Below are 19848 nucleotides of genomic sequence, written 5' to 3' on the forward strand. Positions count from 1 at the left end.
GAAACCGCAAAATTCCATTGCATCATAATATGTCGATGATAATGCGAGGCCATGTGACGATCGGGTAAAAAATAAATACTGACAAGAAGATAGGGGCGCCGCTATCACTCTTGTAGGGAGTCTCGAGTCACGTTTACGGCCCTGGCCTCGAGGAACGATTGCAGTTGTATTCAGGCAGTAGCCGTCTTAGAAGCCGGAACGTTTCGTGTACACGTCGCGCAGGCGAAAAAGTTACGCATAGCACGTAGAGCCGCGAGAGGATTCTCAACCGAAGCTGATAATCCATTCGTGAGGCTGGGTTGCTTGTCAACGAATAGGAAAGCTAAGAGGAAGCTAGCAAGCAGAGAAACATTGGCCACGGTGTCACGTATACGCGACTGACCGTTTCAACCAACCGACTTTCGTAGGCAACCATCGTAGAAAGACGTAAAGACGAGACACTGGGGTGCACCCGACAGAGCGATCCATCTGTCTCGATACACCCACGGACACCCGTTCAATTTTTACGCTAGAAGGCGGCCGTCCAGCAGGGCGATACCATTTTATATGACTTTTCTTCGACGTCAAGGTGAGTGGAGCCAGGGCATGGTAGCAACGACGACGGTCCTATCTGGTATCGTTTCGTTTGCTTCCGACGCTAATTTTAGCGATCAGCCATTTTGGACACGAGATCGTGCGCGATTCGCGACTAGCACGTTTTCTATGGAAATTGCCCGTTCCTATCGTCTCTTGTACATATTTTTACGCCCTCTTTCACGAACGACGATTAATAATCACATTATTCCTCTTTGACTTCTCATCGTCACGTCTCGTTCGTTGTATTTCGTTTCCGTTGCGACGTAACGATAAATCGATATTGTTCTACCGAATTACTTGCTGAACGCACCCAAAACGGCTGATTATGTCGAACCATGAGATTGCGATAACAGATGTATAATGTGATGTTTCGATGAATCATGCTTAGCTTGCCGTTGACTATGGAAACAAGTGAAACGATTGTCTCTAGAAAAATGTAGAAATTCATCGAAATTATCGAGATGTAACGATGTCAGTGTTCAATTATATGAGACACTGTTAATGAACAATGTTTATTTATTGTAATAACGTGTACGTAGAGTTTGGAATTTGTTTCCGCTTTTTGTGCACTTCACATGCATAAGCTTGATTTGAATTTTTATTTTTACGTTTTATGCAAAATATAACGTCATCTGTCGATTAGCAATTAAAATAATTTGAATATTCCACGGAAGAAATTGACCGGCTTACCTGGGAATGTGCATTTAAACTTTGACACTGTCGATAAAAATGTATAGATTCATATCGTATTATATCTTCGATCAGTTCGATTACAGTCTTTCATCCATAATTTGATACAAGTATTGTATTACTTTCGTGCTTGCAACGAATCGGCGAGTACTAGTATTTTGTACGTTTATCATGTTCGACCGTGTTTCCTTGGCATAAAACTATTATTTTTACATGTTTGCATCGTTAGTGTTTACCGATTGAGAGTCGACGACGTGAGCATCGAGTGTTTTCTCGAAATAGATTCGAAAAACTGTAAATTATCGAGTCAGATCGCTTGGCAAATAATAATTATCAGAGAAACTTCTTTTCTTCGTACGTACAGTTTGTACGTCTTTTTGTTGTACATATTCTTTGATTAAACATTTATATTCTCCTATTATATTATTTATGATATATCGACGTCTTTTATTTACATCATTTACCCTTATTACTTTAAAAACCTGGTGTAGTACTAGTTGGTGGAATATTTCCTTGGATATTAAGCAATTAAAAAACATGTACTGAAATTTATCATTACCATGTTATCTTTGTCTCGCATCATTCTCATTGAATATAGACTAATTTTTTTCAAATTTTTCGCATTATCTAGATTGATGTAATTTAAGCCTTTATCTGGCTTTTATGTGTAACGATTGTGTTCGGTCTCGATTAATGGAGCTTCCTATTTTCTTGCCAACGAACCGGAACTACATGGTTGAATCCGTTTTCATTAAGTATATAACAAAGGATATAGATTTCTCGTAAAACACAATTATGTAATTGGAAATATCTTTAGATCATTTTTCAATTTTGCAAATTTTAAAAGACCCCAGAATCAAGACAGTTTTTCATCTAAAAATTATTATTTAAAAATTGGATAATTTTTATTTAATATTATCTATAAATTAAGTAATTAATACTGTTGCTTCGAATTCAACTAGCTACTATTTAAATTGGTTTGGGTCAAAATAGTAAAAGGTTGATATTTATCTCGATTTGTGTCGCTTCCTGTTCGTACAATATTTACGTTTTTCTTCGACGTTAATTTTGTTCGACCTCGTTCAACAAGCAGTATTTGAACGTTATTTTCTTCACATAAATACATACAGTTTATTCAATTTTCATTTCTAAATTAGAAATTTGAAAGTAATGTATAAAATTGTAACATAATGATTTAGAATATTTAATATTTTGCAGAAACTTTATTACGAATAGAAAATAAGTAAAAATTCTATAAATAATTTGACAGAGATTAGATAACAGTACAGATATTTCATTGATTCAAAAAAAATAAATATATTCTGTAATAAAAAATGTTTTACGTTCTCTTGTATGCAATTTTTAAAATTAAATATTTTTTACTTTTACCAACAAAAAGTTAACTAACGTGACATTAAAATGTCGTTTTAAAGATTAGATGCCCTCTGCATCATTTTACATCATTTGTTTACGAGTAACATGAGTTAGGTTAGGTTGTTGATTTATTCACGCAGGCAGATATCTGCATGCTCCCGGCTTCAATATTATTAATAGCAAAAAGAATGTACCAGTATTTCGTAATGACCGTGATTTTGAAACATTTTTTCCGTAAAAATACGGAACACAAATGTAGCCAAACGAACCTATCAGTCTAACTTTGTTCCATCGTTACGTAGTCTTTGATCGTCAGAATACGAAGCGTCTGGTTTCAAAACAGATTCTTCGAACAGGCTTCGAGTAATTCGACCTTTCGTTCCCTTCGTGTATGCTTGCCTTATTTTTTTCATTTATCTGTGGCTTAAGATGGCCTGTCTGTATGTTCTGACTATTCAGCGTGCATCGTGGTTCGATAGCGATGTAAAGTAATACCTCTTAATCAGTTTCTTTCATTCTCATGGCTGTTCTTAAATAGTGTTCCAAGATCAGATGTCGATCTCCTTTAATCTTTGTTCACACGGAATATAACGAAGCTAAACAACATTCTTGCGATTTCTACTCGATCATTTTTAATCTGTCGTGTTTATACATTTTCTCGGTTGAGTGGTAGCAGTGACATATCGATACTAAATGTTTAATCTGTGGTTTGTGTCGATGGTGAATTAAATATTGGTCTTCGAATTTTTCTTAATCGGGAAAATTTTCCACGGCACTTCTTATCGGAAGAATTGAATACAATTTCTTTAGCAATTAGCAAAAACTAGTCAAGTAAACACTATATTTTAATTAATTAAGATAACATTAATTAGTTGATAACGGTATACTCGTATAAAAATTGGTTTTTGGAGTGAATGTAGAATATTTAAGTGTCAAATTGTAGTTGAGGGACTAAAAACAAAGAAATCACGTTCCACTCTGAAAAATTGGATAAACGAACGATTGAGGGATCCAGTCGTGGCTGTTTTCAAGATACATATTATTCTTGACTCTTATGCAACGCTCGTATTCCGAGTGAAAGTCGTTTCGGATAACGATTTTACGGTCGAAAATTTGATGGTCCCTCGAACAGATAATTAGGGTCGATCTCGATCGATTCCTCATATGCAAACCGTTTCCGTATGTGTCAAGTTCGTGTAACACGACCCCATGAAACGTTATTAATCGGCCGCGCCAGTATTTCTGCGCCTCGATTTCGCATTGTTCTCCCTTCTTGCGTTACCCATTGCAATCGATTCGACCGTATCTTGTGTTATCATGCTGCTCCGTTTCCGTTCTCCTCCTCCCTCCCCCTAGTTTTCTATATGTTACTGCCATCTTTAAGCTCTGAGCCCTTCCGTGGGTAAATTCGACTGTTTTATTGTTTCATCTCGGTTTACTTGGTTTACGCTCTCCTTCCACTCCTACGGATTACTTGAAATTTTTCTCTTGACAATTAATCGAATTACATTCTCTTTTGCGATTTACGAGATTTCCTTGGATCATACGAAGTGTCTATTGAAATTGCATGTTTCAGTATTTTAAACGGCTTTAAATATTTAGAAAGATGTGGCAACGCGTTTGGAGCGTTCGAATGTTGAGAAAGTTTTGTCGTTTGAACCGTTGAAGATTTTTGTATGGAAAACAAAACATTTGATTGTCTTGGATGGAGAATTTGTATTTACCAGTCAATATTTTGCAATTTTCATATCTTGATCGAACATTTGAATATTTCAAGGGGGTTTGAATGGTGGACACCAAGGGACCCTTGGCTCGAGCACTGTTCAAGTTTTGCCGCTGAAACGAGGAGTGTAACATGAGCAGTGATAACGAAATTGCTATGGCTCGTGCTACAGTAAACTTGTAAAACTTGTCCTTGCCTCGCGTCTGTTTTATCCCAGTTCTTGACCGTGACTCGTTTGTTCTGCCAGGTAAAAAAGCATACAAGTCTTTATCTTCAACATGGCCATATCGAAATGTTAAAAATGTTTTTTCCATTTAGATATTTCCATTTAGAAAACGAAACTGGGAACGGTTCTTATTTTGATATTAATCAGAACGTTCGAAAGATTCGTGTCTTTATCTTACTCGAAAGTTTTTTAAAAACAACTTAATATAAGCAATACAAATCAAACCAGTCATTCATGCATTCTAACAAGAGATAATTGTTGTATCTATAAAGTTTCAATCATCAAATAAAGTTCAACAATAACTGATCTTATTTGTATTCTCTTTTTCCATTTTTCATTCTGTTAACTGAAATTAAACAATGTAATCAGGTTAAAATGTGTTATTTATATGTAATGACTGATAAAATTTATTATGTATCAATAATATGAAATGCGTAGTTTTTTCAGTTGATTCATAAAAGAAACGTAAAAGACCTAGGTAATAAACGAAGTAAATGTTCAAAATAATTTTTCTTGTGTATTCCACATCGTTTTGTTGTACTGCCAAAGGGTTGAAGCCAGCTTGTGCAAATGAACGAAGTTTATTTCACGATACTACAGAATGATTACATTTTTCCGTTAAGTACATAGAAACGGATATTATTCCGTAATAAAGAATTCAAGGAACTCCAGAAAATGTAATGGGCATTTGCATTTATGTTGATGATGCGCTGACAAGCACAATGTTAGCTAACTAGAACAGTTCTGTCGGTTTCGCTTAAGAACAATATTTATGATATATGTATATTTACGTGTAAGTTATAGCCTTTGTGTATTAATGAGATATCTCTCCCACTGTCGCTCACTGTAAATAAATTAGTCTAATTAGAAATGTATCAACATAAAATTGATAATATGAATTTACTGCATAAGTTTATGTTCTTTTCTATATTTAGAAAGCTTTTTTCACGTGTCATACGATCGAGAATGAAAGCTACATACATATGTAAAATTAGTGACGTCAGAACTATTCAAGAGCAAAGATTGCATAAATTATGTTGGTTGCAATAACACTTCAAGTGTGGCTGTCGAATAGACAGTCTGTACCGTTGAATTCTAAGCCTCCAACATCTTTCATAACACCTATACAATCAAAATTGACTTAGCCAATATCGTTATAGTTTTATAGTTAATATTATTTGAACGATAATTATATAAAATAATCGTATTTATGTATTCGTGACAAAGTGTAATTTGTAAAGGAAAATGAAGGAATTATGGAAACTGATGTTGTAGGACGGTTATTGTTAGGATTCTAATGTTAGAATTCCGAAAAAGAAACGGAAATACCGACCTTGCCTCGGGCTGTAGTCAACGCGGTGCAAAAATAGTTTACGCTCCGCTTGTATGGCGCACCGGAAGTTCCGTGTGGACGTAAGAATTAGCATAGAGCTATGTTTCGTTGCGTCATTTTCGGGGATGCTCGAAATTGCAGCCGACCGTGATCGATTGCAGTTTCCTTGGTCTCTGCCCATTTCCTGTTCCTGCCACGTGTCGCTTGCATCGATTTTACCTCCCTACGAAACTTTTTCCGCCATTTCGCCGAACTACATTAGTCCGTAAAATATATTTCAATGTAAATTAGCGAGCAACTGTGTTTTCGACTGATAAGGATTTCGTAACGGGTATCTTATCTTTCACAGAGGAAGAAAATTAATGGCGCGTTTTGTCCCAAGGAAATGTACAAGAAGGCAATGTAGAACAAGTATTTCGACGAATATTCTTTTATTTAAATCGTTGTTGATTCTTAAGAATTTCAACATTCTCGTTTTTAAACGAAGAAATACACATTTTGCTTGATATAGGATATTCTAATAATTCTAGTCGATATGTTTGTCACTTATTTTAGAGAATTTGCACCCTTTCGCTTGATTGAATGAGAAACTTACATCACAGACTATCATGGATATCGAATTACTTTTTCGAACAACGCCGTGTATGAATCATTCTATAAATACAAGACAACGAACGGAATTACGGTTAATAATATACATCAGAGTATAAATCATTTTACAAACAGTGGAATAATATCCTCTTATCTTCACACTGGGAATACAGGATGGTATATCTAGCTTTCATGAATCACCCTCTACATAGAAGATTAACGTTTTACGCGTATCACGGTGTGTGTTCAGAATAATATACGATCTGTATTATCCACGAATCCAAATGCCACACGCCCTATAGTATTATGCAATAGTACTCGTGTAGTTGCTTCGTAGTTCGCGACGACCCTTAGATGGATTGTCCTGTACATGCAGATCGCGTTACATACTGTTTGGATTATTAAGGTATCAATATAGCAATTTACCTTGCGCAAACCGCCTCTCAAAGGCGGAATAACATACAAATCATACCACAAACATAGCATCGCATCTTTACGAATACCGTACACACGAGACCACTTTACGACCTGCCCACCTTTTCAGATTTCGACGTTCCTCATGGAAAATAAGCCTTGGGAAGAAACGCGCGTACGCCTGTTATACCTTCCCTCTTTTTATTACCCCGATTAATCCGCCTTTCGCGTGTACACAACGTGACCCACGGCGAAATGACCAAACTTGAGCGCGCGCGCGCACGATAGTACGTAACGGAACACCTGTAATGAAACGTTTCGAGCGGGGTTCGAGGCGGAACCCATTTGCATAAGGAGTCGCACGCGGTGGTTTATCACCGCGGATCTGTCTCGGACGCAATACGTCTTCCCGCGACTTGCCCGAAACGTATCCTCGCGGGTCCCACGACTGATCGTAACCAGAAATTGCATTATGCATGACCGCTGCTAGATGGATAATAAACGCCCGGCATAATGCATAATCTGTTGCACCGATGTGATGTTCCTCGTTACGTTAGAAAGACGTTACACTTGATCCGACAATGGATGACTTTAAGAGACCTCGAGCTACATTTCGTTCCTCTTTGGCTCGCCGTGTTGGATCGTCGAGAGGTAGCTCCAGTCAGTGGTAGGTGTTCGGTGTTTCCGAACAAATCGGTGGAGAATTGTTTGAAAAGATGATTGTTCAACCGTGCTCCAAAGCAAAAGTTTGGTTAATTGAGGTAAACGGTTCGTTTGGTTCGTTTGGGTTATCTTGCGTTTTTCGTGACAGAGGATAAGTAGATTGAATAGAAGACTTTAGAAACTAAGGTCTTTTCATCTAGTTTGAAAGATATGGTAAAGTTGGTATTGAAGAATTCGTGAAACTTTGTGATACTTTAAAAAGAATTTTTGGAAACACCTTGGCAGGTTTCATGGTTTGATCGTGTTTGAGAAATTTGACGATGCTAGAATAGGTTCTTGTATTCTGGTGTCCATTTTGATTGAATAAAAGAATTCTAATATTTTTGAGGTCACTGTAGAAAATAGTTCGAGAAATAGTGATCTGTTAGCTCTGCTATCGGGTATAAGTTTATTTACGTATTTGTGATATTTTTAAGAAAAATTGTCATTTTATTAGAAATATAATGGTTTGATACTGTTTCAGAAAGACTTGAAGATATTAGAATTACGGTTTCTGAACATTTTTCGACTAAATGTAAATTTTAGTTTAGTCATAGATTATGGTTATTTCTCATTGACTTTTGTAATGATTCAAGGTTTTCTAACAAGTATAACGCAGCTTATAGTAATCGAGACTTTTCTTTCGTAACTGGTACATCTGTCCAAGACTTTATTATCTATTCAGAATGCAAAACAACTGATTTGCTTAACAGAAATAAGCCTGTACCTAGTGATTGTTTCCTTGAAATTAATAAGCTATTAGAATGGGAATTTCTCGTTGCTGCTTATCGAGCTTTAATCAGACGGTTAGCCCTGATCAATACATGCTACGACAAACGTTTCCCACTGTTTTGGGGAGAAAATATCTACAGTATACGCTGGTCCCCATGACCAAGAACCGCTCTAATTAGATTTGATCCAGGACTGGTCGGTTATAATGCAAATTCCACGTGATACAATCAAAGCGTCTTGTTTGGCCATGTTGAAGGAAATTATAACGTAAAATGCTCTAAATGAACTTAAAATTCATTATTTCTATCGTAGCGAAAGTGGCACATAGTTGTTTGTTGTGATTTAATGGAATACTTAATGGATCTATTGAATATTCTATGCAGTTTCATGTTATAATTAAGAATGCACAGATTAAATTTATTGTTAAACAGAAATATAATAGTTTTATTATGAACTGTATAATAATATCAAATGTGAAAAGATTCATTATGAATCTTTTCACAAGTCTGTTTAAGAAACTACTACAGTTTTTTCAAACACCGATTCCCTATCATGTGTCTAGAAATTTGTTTACAAATTATTGTGCGAACTAGAAATTATTAAAGTAATTTAATCAATTGAAATCTATCTCCATCTATATTAAAAGTACAATATTATTTCTTCTCTATATAACTGAGTGAAATCCACTGTTTAAAAATCAATAAGAACTCAATATCTCTCAAATTCATGTTTTTACTTTTCCCGTCGTCTTCTACTTGCCTCCTTTAATCAATTCTTAATAAAAAGAACATCGGTTAGCTTGCCAAGTGTATCGAAATGTGAAATCCGTGCCAACATCAAACCGCCAACTCCATTGTCCAGCTCCATCGAACCAGAGCTACGACACAATTCGTCCCAATCCCATCCGACACTGATTAACCGCACATAACGTACGCAGGACCGTCGAACGCGCACCGATCGTTCCGATCACTATGTATACTCCACCCTCGAGTTCCCCTTTCTCTGCTCTCGATTGGGTCTCACTAAAAACTAACTAAAGAAGTACATATGCACGTTCGATCGCGCACCCGTAGAACCGTCGTTCTACCCCTGGGTTCAACGGTCCGTAGAACAGCCCAGGTAGCGTCCTCCGCGGTGTACCCCTGTCGCGGAGGACCGCGACGAGATCTGACCTTGCCTGTCGCGCGCGTAACCTATGCAGAAATTCGGCGTCGAGGTTCGTTACGTCCGGATCGGGCCGCTATCCGATCAATATACGTGGCGTATCCTCACGCGCTGAGGACGCTTGCGCGCGGCCGGAGGCCGATCCGGGCGCGCACGTCGAGGAGGACATCGAGGAGAGCCACGGCAGCCGGCAGAGAGCAACCGTACAACACACGTATCGTCCGCAGTACGTCGTGATCGTAACGCGCATCCGTGAGTCGAACCTTATAATCCTCAAACGGATACTTGCGACCATAACAGAGGGAGAGCCGTGTCTGCGAGGCCAGTAAGGGAACGGGGACCGTTTTTGGCTGCCCATCGGAACTGGCCGATACGCTCTACCGCGATACCTCTAGCTCTCCGCTGTGGGTCTCGAGGGAGACGTGCTAGGGACAACCAGAGACCACCAGCAACCGCAGCCACGACTGTCGCAAATCACGACTTATGCGTCTGTACCGAGCAGGTAAAGATCTTCCGGGCCCTGCCTAGTCTCTCCGCGCTCTCCGCTCGATACTACCGTTCCTGGGGACTCGAGACATTGCACGCTGATAAAACACTATGCTGGATACGATCGTATTCTCCGGACACATCTGAGATTCCTCAACGTGTAGAATACTTTGGCTTCCTTTTTTTGAGGGGAAGGGGGTGCGGGTTCGTTCGATTGGGAGCTGGGGGTGGTTTCATTTCGAGGTTGCAAGGAGGTTGGTCAGAGTAGGACCAATTGCAATCGCAATTGTTGTGCTGACACATTTGCGTTCATTGATCCGGAATCTTTCGAAACGAACGGCCGTGCGTTGACGTGCTTACGCGTTGTGTTCTACCGATCTGGATGTGGATTAGTAAGTTATCGACTAGATAGAGTTAGAGAGTAAGTTCTTAATCCCGAATTTAAAGCTTCAGATTTGTAATTCAAGTATATGCGTCGATATGGATGTTCATTCACCAAGGAACTTTCAAATCTTGAAAGCAACTTACGATCAAATTTAAGTTCTTGTAAATTATCCTCTTCTTCATCTATTTCTAAATTCCAAACTTTTCTCCATCTTCGATGGCTCCTTCCGGTTGCATATTGGCAATGCTCCATTCGTTAAGCATCTTCTGATTCTTAAAGACGTTCAATGACGAAGTACAAGTTCTTAATTTACAAACAATGGTATAGATAATTACTGCGTTCTATTTTGTTATCTTGAAGGAATTCGGTTATACAGAATGTATTGACGGATGCTGATTTAAAATGATTTGCGCCTCTTTCAAGGTACTGTACTGACAATCTTCTAATCGCTTAGGTTAATCTTAAAACTTTGGGAATGGTAACACAGAGTAACCGTAATGGAAAATTTCCGTTTGTCCAGAACCTTCATTCATCCAGAACTATAGTAACAAGTTTCTCTCTCTAACGATTGCCATTTTAATTATCGTAGCAGCGCAAACTTATATTTTTCAACAATTTAGCACATGTATAACAAACTTTATAATTAAATTTAACCTCAGAAATTTAAGAGAAGCAATGTAATTACGACTTTATTTATATTAGCATATTGAAAAATTTATTTCCCCAAAATATTCCAGCCTTTGAATACAGACTTTATAAGCGGCAGAAAAAATTTGTTAAACATTTCTTAAAATGTCACTCGAAGTGAACTTGAAGCTTTCACAGTATTCAAACAGCGAGTAAATTTCTGTTCCATCGGATGTGCCTTTGAACCGTGAAAAAAGTTGTAGAAGCCGACGACCCGAAATTCTTTAGTTTTGAAATAGTGGCGGGGCAATAATTACCAGTTGCAATCAGCATAGTGGTTGATTTTCATTCATCGAGAATCTTCCGAGTCCGCGTTCTCCTCTTCGTGGCAACTCCTACGAGTCAGCGTAATGTGCATTGACGTGGCCTCTTTGCGCACTCCGTGACACAGTGCAACGTGGCCGTGTGCAAGCCTGCTCCTTAGTTTTTGAGTTTGAATACGGCTACTACGAGGCACCGTTCACATGATATCACCATCCTCGATGGTAGTACCTAGTCTCGTTTCTATTGAACGCGCATCAGCTACCAACGCGGATTTCGTTTTATCGCGTTATGGTGAGAGTGGTTTCGCACATTCAGCGTCGATAAAGCTGCTCGATGAACGATCCGATCTCCACGACTTCTCTAATATTATGTTCGGTGGGTTTCAATATGTGCGTGCGCGTCGCTTTAATAATCGTAACCTAGCAGCCTGCAATTTCGTACGGGGAATGACTATTGATCCCCTGGCCAACCATTCTTTCCAGTCCTATCAAATTACCCTCGCTTTTCCTAAAAAGTTCTGTCTTTTCGAAATATCTTGAAAGATGTATTATCAAGTTTTTGTTCAAGATCTATGTAAATGCCTTTTCTAGCTAGAACGGAGAGTAAATCGTTTTGCAATATACAGTACAGAATTAGGATTATAACGCGAAATGGTTACGTTTCCATTTGAAAGTGTTGGGTACTTTCAATGGTATGCAGTGGGTACTAATTATTGACTACATTTGATTGCAATTTTCTCTAATTTCGTCAAACGCTGTGATTTGCTCGATTAAACTATGAAGCTTATGGTTCGCGAGGTACATGTATCAATTATCTTGGAATGAAAATTGCAAGACTGGTTAAGTGATGACACAACATCGCGACTCGTAAGATTAATTCTATTGAAGTTCAAATTATTATATTGTAAATTTCTTTTTCACCCTTCTATATAAGCAAAAATTAAAATGTACTCCAACAGACTGATCTCCACAGACCAATTCAATGTATATATGGGAAAAGGGTTGATAGTAGCTTCATAATTTTTCTCATTAATATATAGATTTCTTAATTAATTTAAACAATCTTTTATAAATCAACTCATAATGTTCTAAAATTAATTTGTTCTCATTCGATGAGTCCATTGCATAGAATCATTACTTTCCTCAACTACAACAGAAACCATTGTGCCACCCCTCACGTTGCATATTGTCCCCCATATTTTTTCACAAATCATTTACTCGGCTTTCCAAAATATATATATATATATATATATATATATATATATATATATATATATATATTTTAACCACACAGGAGAAAGTCGACTAAGTTCACATGGAAACCTGCGAGAAGCACCCTGCGTGGGATCCGCGAAGGGTGTCTTCGCGAAAGTCGAAGAAGAAAGGTAGCGCAAGGGTCGCGTTTAGAGAATCAGTTCACTAGTGAATATTTTTATCGATCCTCTTCGACCCGGCGTATCTCTTGGTTCGCTGACTGATAAGCCTGGGGAATGAACAATCGCCATAGGGATTGAAGGAAGTGGATAAACGTGACGTGATGCCCCCTTCGAGCTGTTCCTGTCGAGTCAAAATACATATCTGGCTTGCTCTTGTTTGCCCATTGTGTCTGCGTATGTTGCGTTCGTTGCGTCTGTTGCGTTTGTTGCGTTCGTTGCTCGTATACTTTGCGAATATCACACGTGGAGAACTGCGTCATTGTCCGACTGTGATGCACGTAATTGCATATTTGTAGGACATTGCTCTGTGTTATTGAATGCTCGTCGAATGAATAGCACTTTTATTGTAGGAAGATTTTGATGCAACAAGATTCTGTTCACTTTATGCGATCGTCTCTTTTGTTGCGCTGCGCAGGTCATGGAAGTTTCACGATGATGGATACTTCGAGTTATATGACTGTTCTTGATCCAAAGTGAAGTTGATTAGTACGTTTGCAAGTCTAGGGATTCTTCCGAGTGTCATCGATGGTTAATTCATTCTTTGTAAAACAAGAAGTGTGAGATATTGTGGTGGGGGATATTGAAAATTGGTAAACTTATAAAGTTAAACATTAGTCGAGGATTTTGGTTTAAAATTTAAAAAATTCTAAAACTGGAACTAGTCATTTTTGTCTGTAGACAATTCATTCAATATGTTAATATTATTTCAAAGTATTTGATTGAGTTTGACTAGATTTTCGACCCATATAAACACAGTTATTGCCTTTCGCTAATATTATAATCATTACTTCAAAGCATGCCATTAATAGCATTTTTAGACGATTGAAACTCATCCCACAAACTACAACAATAATTAAGTCATACAACTTAACAATATGCTCACTAATTCGAGTACATATTCAAGCACACTCCATCTACTCCCATACCCACGACTTTATTTTCTTTACGATAAAAAAAAGTCTTCTCTGTCGTTTCATTAACAGTCATGGAGGCGCGCGAGAAATTTAATTACGTCACTGTGTTCTATAATACTGTTAATTACTCCACTCTACCTTTTTCTTTTTCACTAGCTACTTATTACCATCCGAACAAAATTATATTAGAAGAGACTTCTGAGTGTGAGGTTAGAGTTTCGCTGTACGCGGCGGGCAAGAAATCCACCCTCTGTGTCGGGAAGGGATCGATGCGGGAGGAGCTCGTTTAACGGCTCGGCTGGCGTATTCATAAACGGGCATCGATACTCTGTATCGCGGTTAGAATTCTCCCGCCGTTGTTTTACGCCGCGTGTCGGACATGAAACCGCTCGATACACGTGAGAACTGTGAATATTTTAAGGGGTGGCCGCTGATAAAGCACATAGCTGGAGCTTTTCAGTACCGGAGGATGCGGATTTCGGCTTCAGGGAGACATTTTTTATTTTTTAACCGCGAACCAACTCTTCGGACATAGTATTGGTCTAGTGTGAATGTGGGTCAATACATTTTTAAACCTCGTCTTACATAAATAATGTGTTGTCATTTAAAGACTGAAGAAAAGAATAAAAATGTCACGTATAAATTTTAGACAAATTCACAAAATAAAGAATATGCAGAGAGATAAGGCAGAGAATAATTTTTACAAAGCGTAAAATATATTCTCTTTGTCCTCCTTTAGTAGGCCACGCGTACAAAGAAAGGTTGTTCTCGTGAGGGTTAATTAAAAATAGAAGTTTATTATGCTTCACTGTTCCTTGACTGGTTATCATTACTTCTCTTTAATTATATTATAATTTACATTAAGTAGAGAGACGTGCGGTTGAGATTTGAACTGATTAAATATATTTAAAAGAGTGTCTCATTTACTTGAGTGCTTCAATTTAATATTCGCACGTTTAAGCAATTCATTTATATGGAAGCTCGCATCGTTATTATAAACGATCCAACAATTAATTAATTAAATTAGCATTGAATTAATAAAAAAGTAAGATTTTTCAGCAATTGACGATAAATAAAGACCGAGTTTAATTTAGGGTTCCCCGTTACAACTTTACATCTTCATTTTCAGATCGCGAACTTTAAATCCCAATTTACTACTGCAGCTAAACGTTCCAACCTGGTGTCACAATTTCAGACTTCAATTGACCGCAACGGCAAAACGCAGCAAACTTAGTACCATAATTTTCAATTTTAGGTCGCTATTGCAATTCATTGTTACAACTTTAGATTGCACTCGATTACTACAACCCAGATATTGTAACTCAGTATCTCGACTTCTCATCGCGAGTTAACGACGACATTATTTCTGCAAACACTCCTCGTTAAATACTTTACTCTGTGATCTTTTTCCCTATTGCTACCATACTCTTCTATAGACACCATGACTTCTCTTTAAAAATGTAGATTCATCTTAGACAATTTTCTCGGCATTCGTGAATATAGTGTCCAGAAGCAGATTAAAATACGGTCTGCCAGTCAAGAAAACATTTATATAGAAAGTGAAAAGAAACATGTTTCATGATTCTTCTCGATGCTGAAGTATTATGTGAATTTTAAAGCTTAACAATTATGTCTTATCCATTGACACAATTTTGTTGACGTCGATCGGTCGTCTTTAATGATTACAACAGGAGTCGTGGCATTGTGTGCAGCTTAGAAGCGGATTACGTTCTGTTTTTACATAATAGGATTTCTTCGACCTACCCAGACCGATACTCTACTCTACCCTGCATAGGTCGATAAAATCTATGAAAAATAAGTTCCACTACTTCCTTCTATTATTTTACCTTCCTCCTTAATTTCTGGAATATCATCGTTCGTTTCGATTTCAAATCAAATGTAAATTTTGTGAAAATTCAACGGGTTTTATTTTGAAAAGATAATTAATTCTACAAAAGGATTTCAAACGCCAAATTCCCGTGTTACGTTGCTCCGTAATTGGAGCATGCACCAGCGAAATGACTTTAGCCGCCATTACCAACTTACCAGGAATATTCAATTTTCTGTTTACAGCCTTAGCCGCTCCAATTGAAAATTTCATCGAGATAATCTTCAATTTACCATTTTCATACGGGTAATCGTAGTAATCATAAACGTTTAGTTTTGCCGCATTAAAAGGGATCAATTTTAAATTCTGATTATAACAGGATTATTACGTTAAATCTGTATCCGACAGGACCAGATTAATTCATTTACTTTTTTCGGTATTTTAGTTATTTTTAAAGTAAATTAAACAATGCTAGATTTGAATAATTGTCGACTATTATTTCATCGGAAAAAATTTGTTTGATTTTATGGGAACACTTTCGCGAATATCATTTCTCTGCTCCTCATCGTCTGTAATCGATGTACGTAGCCGGAAGTGTGTTCACGGCGTAGCGATTCCTGTCTGGCTTCGTGTCGCGAATGATCGCTGATATTACAGCTAATACGCAACCATAGTTGTTTTCGATCGCTTCCGTGTTTTCCAATCACGCTTGACAGGTGAGTCGTTGCCGGAGCTTTTATGTCAAATGCGAAAGCGAGCGAGAAAATCAATTTTCAATTTCGATAGTAAATATTTAGTAGTAACAACGTTGCATGTTAAGAAAAAAAAAACTGTAGCTATATTTATAAAATATATGAAAGAGTATGTATAGGAAAAATTGAAAATTACTGAAAATTTGTTGTACATCTGGAAATAGATCTTTTTACGTAACGTGTATGTGAAATATACTACAACAATATATAATAGATTATAATAAAAATTAAAGGTAGCAAAGATTATTCGAAGACAATATTTTTTTCGAAAGAGAATGGATTCTGAAAATACTTTCGTCGAAAGGACTCAAAAAATACTTCCGTCGAAAGGATTTAAAAAAATGTTCTTCTCTGCAGTTTTTATGAATTTTAAATAGGAAATTTTCAGGAAACGGGGCCTTAGAATTGGTACGCGAGGTACTCGTGGCTTAGCGCGATATTGATGGAGAAAAAATCGGACCTCTCCGCGTCTGCTCTTCTATGCCAAACCGCGAAGCCATTTTGGCCATATGAAAAATTCGAGAGGCTATAGATTGAATGGCATGTCTAGTTTACGTAACGTGGCTGTATTTATTGTAATATCCGTGACTCGATCACGCTCACGTTAAAGCTCATTTGGCCGAAGGATCTTACTAATCCTCGTGTCTAAAGATTGCTGGGAAATCAAATCGTTATTTGTGAGATATGTACTTTATCGCGAGGAATTATTCGTTCTTTGCACGCGAAAATACCCAAACCGTTTTATTATTTATATCCGCTACGTTGAATTAATGGTTACTCTAAACCATAAATGGAATTTCTAAATGTTACTCAAGATTAGCTAAATATAATACTTATATAATTAACGGTACTTATTTTTCAAATTAAATTTTTTTCTATAATCACGATATATGATGATTCTTAATTTCCTGTGGATATCTAGAAATATTTTTTTTATCAACGCTTGAAGTAAAGAATGTTTCGCCAGTAACGGAAGAATTACGATTGATCAATTGCTATTTCAACGAGTTTTCGTAAGATGATGCTGTAGTGGTTTCTAACGATACATAAAATATTAGCTGTCACGCATGATAAAAATACCATGAATATGAAATGAATTTATCCTAGTCACGGTGACAAAGTAAAACAGCCAGTTGGCTAGTAATTCGAAAGTCCTAGAGCACTTGATTTACATTCTGAAATATTTCCGCTGAAGAAACTTACTCTTGGACACGTACCAATGCTGTAAATGAATATTGTGTTGAAATTTGGAAAATTTAAACAATATATTGTAAGCATTAACACACAAGATATAGATTGAATAAAATACCTTTATTATTATTATGATCAATAATTTCTAATATTTCTATGTGTGACAATTACCAACTTTGAAATGAAATATTCGTACGGTTCACTTAATTAAAAGTGACTTCGACAGACTGATTTCATATACACAGCAATATTTCCCGAAAAGCTACTAAAAATTCGTCGAAATCGAAGCTGGGCAATTGAGATTCTTCCTTCACGAGAATAAAAGCTCCTACATAAATGAACATTCTCATCTGACACTGCCGATACAGGTAGCACAGTCAGCGTGTTGAATAATGAAAGTTAGCACACGAAAATATCCATGGATGAGTAGATCGACTCGCCGCGAACCACATTCGTCTTTTATCACCTATCTGCCGTTCGGTTGTTCCATTTCTGGTGAACGATGCTCGTAGAAGTGTCCTCCTCGCGTCGTTTCCGGTGGTGATACCTCGAGACGTACCCCTTTTCACTATCATGATTTTCGCATGGTCGAGCAACCCCCTGCACCGGCTTGACAAACGTTAAATCGTCACGAGCTAAATGGTATTACAAATCCATCCTAAATTCACTAACGACTGAGAGAATAACAACCGAAACGCATATAAATGATCCACGAACCGCACGCTGAAAATCACACCCCGATGCTCCTGTTTTGCGAGCGTCTTTAGCGGGTCCAGACATACCCTCTCTCGATCTCTCGCCTCGGTTACTCGTACGCGGATGGACGTGCCAAGATTGGTTATATATGAGCGTGAAACGTAAATCGGGTCCCGATGTCTGCGAGGCGTGCCACGCGTTTCCTTGGCTTGCGATGATTAGGCTCACCGGACGTAGGTTCGTTCTTGCTTGGTTTTTCGTGACGGAGGATCGATTGTGCAATGCTTTTTAAAAGCGAGTCGAGTATTTGTAGGCTTCTTTTAATTTTTATTCCTACTAAAATTCATTCTAGCATATATATACAATTAATATTAATTGTAATATATTATCTAAAATCAGACATTATCATCATTCGTTATTTTAGTAAATTTTGTAATTTTTTAATTTGATATTTAAAACCCTTTTCTTGAACATACTTGTTTCTTTTAGTGAAAAGTAATTACTTAATAAATCATTTATTACCTTTCTAAGTAGTAAAAAGAGTTCTTACATTGACCTTGCTCAAAGGTTTCAGTCGTTAAGATTGGAAAGGTTGTGGAACATATATGAAGTTTGTATGTAAATGTACTGTACGCATTTAATTGTGGATGGTTAATAATAATAATAATAATAATAATAATAATAATAATAATAATAATAATTGTACATTTGATTGCAGAAACATCCAGGATATCATCCAGAGGGAAAGGATCGGTGTACAGCAAAGGCGGCGGTAGTAGGACATTGTCCAAGCGATTTCTAAACGGCAACATCATCACCTTCGGCCGGTCCAATCGTTCTTTACGAGCCACCTGTGAGCTAACCACACCAACCTGGTACCCAGGCTTTATTAGGGGCACAAGCGACGGACAGGCAGCGTGTATGATCATTGAAGACTATCCCCCTCTGCCCACCAAACCGAGGCAATATTTGCATCAAGATACCACCCAACGATTTCTGAACCACCTGGTCCTGCCTAAGCACAGGACCTCAAAATTTTCCAGGTTCCCATCCAACCGTACGATTCACACTTATTACTCGTTGGCCTTTTTAATTCTAGGGAAGCAAATTTAACGTATGTCTAAGATAGATCTGCGACTGTCTTTAAATTGGATGATTATGAATACCTTAAATGGAGGAAAAAGAGTCCCAGTGAATAATATATTCATTTCAGTGGCGTCTCGTTTTGTTTGCGTAATCCTAAAATTGTAATTTAATCGCTACAGATGTAGTTCTCTTAATCCGAAAGATGCTATGACCATTGGTAAAAAGGGTGCTTAAGAATGTTGTAGGATTCTCCATATCCAGTTGACTGGAATTGAGGATCGGATAATAGGAAAAGGGTTAAGGAGGCCAGAGAATAATGGGCTGTATCTAAATAATAAAGTTGAGCACGTTCGACAGTGATTGAAAATTCGATTTCTAGTAATAGACATCGGAAGCTACAGCCGTTCAGAGAAACGTGACTGGCGTCAGTGGTTAGTGCGGCACACGTTACCGCAGACAACGAAAATCACCCTGACTCGACACGTAACGAGCTACCATCGGGTAGCCATTGCCTGGCAACGTCGCTGCGCAGCAATCAAACTGCCGCTGGGAAACGTGGGAAGTAGATCCAGAAGAACGAGGACGAAGACGTTACCTAC

General features: G+C 37.6%; 1 protein-coding gene across 2 annotated transcripts; it reads left to right on the forward strand.

The window, feature by feature from the left end:
• The first annotated feature begins 290 nt into the window (after positions 1-290).
• LOC143431653 (uncharacterized) lies at positions 291-19766 on the forward strand. Of its 2 annotated transcripts, none has more exons than XM_076908579.1 (3): positions 291-568; positions 18882-19206; positions 19629-19766. In XM_076908579.1, exons 1-3 carry the CDS (start codon positions 547-549, stop codon positions 19666-19668), a joined length of 387 nt encoding a protein of 128 aa, XP_076764694.1. In that variant the 5' UTR covers positions 291-546; the 3' UTR covers positions 19669-19766. The 2 variants fall into 2 exon arrangements, with proteins under 2 accessions (XP_076764694.1, XP_076764701.1); XM_076908586.1 differs by lacking the exon at positions 291-568 and adding an exon at positions 9994-10027.
• Positions 19767-19848: the final 82 nt, after the last annotated feature.

Source organism: Xylocopa sonorina, chromosome 1 (assembly GCF_050948175.1).
Source record: "Xylocopa sonorina isolate GNS202 chromosome 1, iyXylSono1_principal, whole genome shotgun sequence".
NCBI classification, from domain to species: Eukaryota; Metazoa; Arthropoda; class Insecta; order Hymenoptera; family Apidae; genus Xylocopa; species Xylocopa sonorina.

What these genes read in the sequence shown, in the direction of transcription:
- LOC143431653 (XM_076908579.1), top strand. Translation starts at nt 547, where the DNA reads ATGACTTTTCTTCGACGTCAAG. An exon ending in GACTTTTCTTCGACGTCAAG is followed by an intron (nt 569 to 18,881) that starts GTGAGTGGAGCC and finishes ATTTGATTGCAG; the next exon opens with AAACATCCAGGATATCATCC. An exon ending in AGGACCTCAAAATTTTCCAG is followed by an intron (nt 19,207 to 19,628) that starts GTTCCCATCCAA and finishes TTCGATTTCTAG; the next exon opens with TAATAGACATCGGAAGCTAC.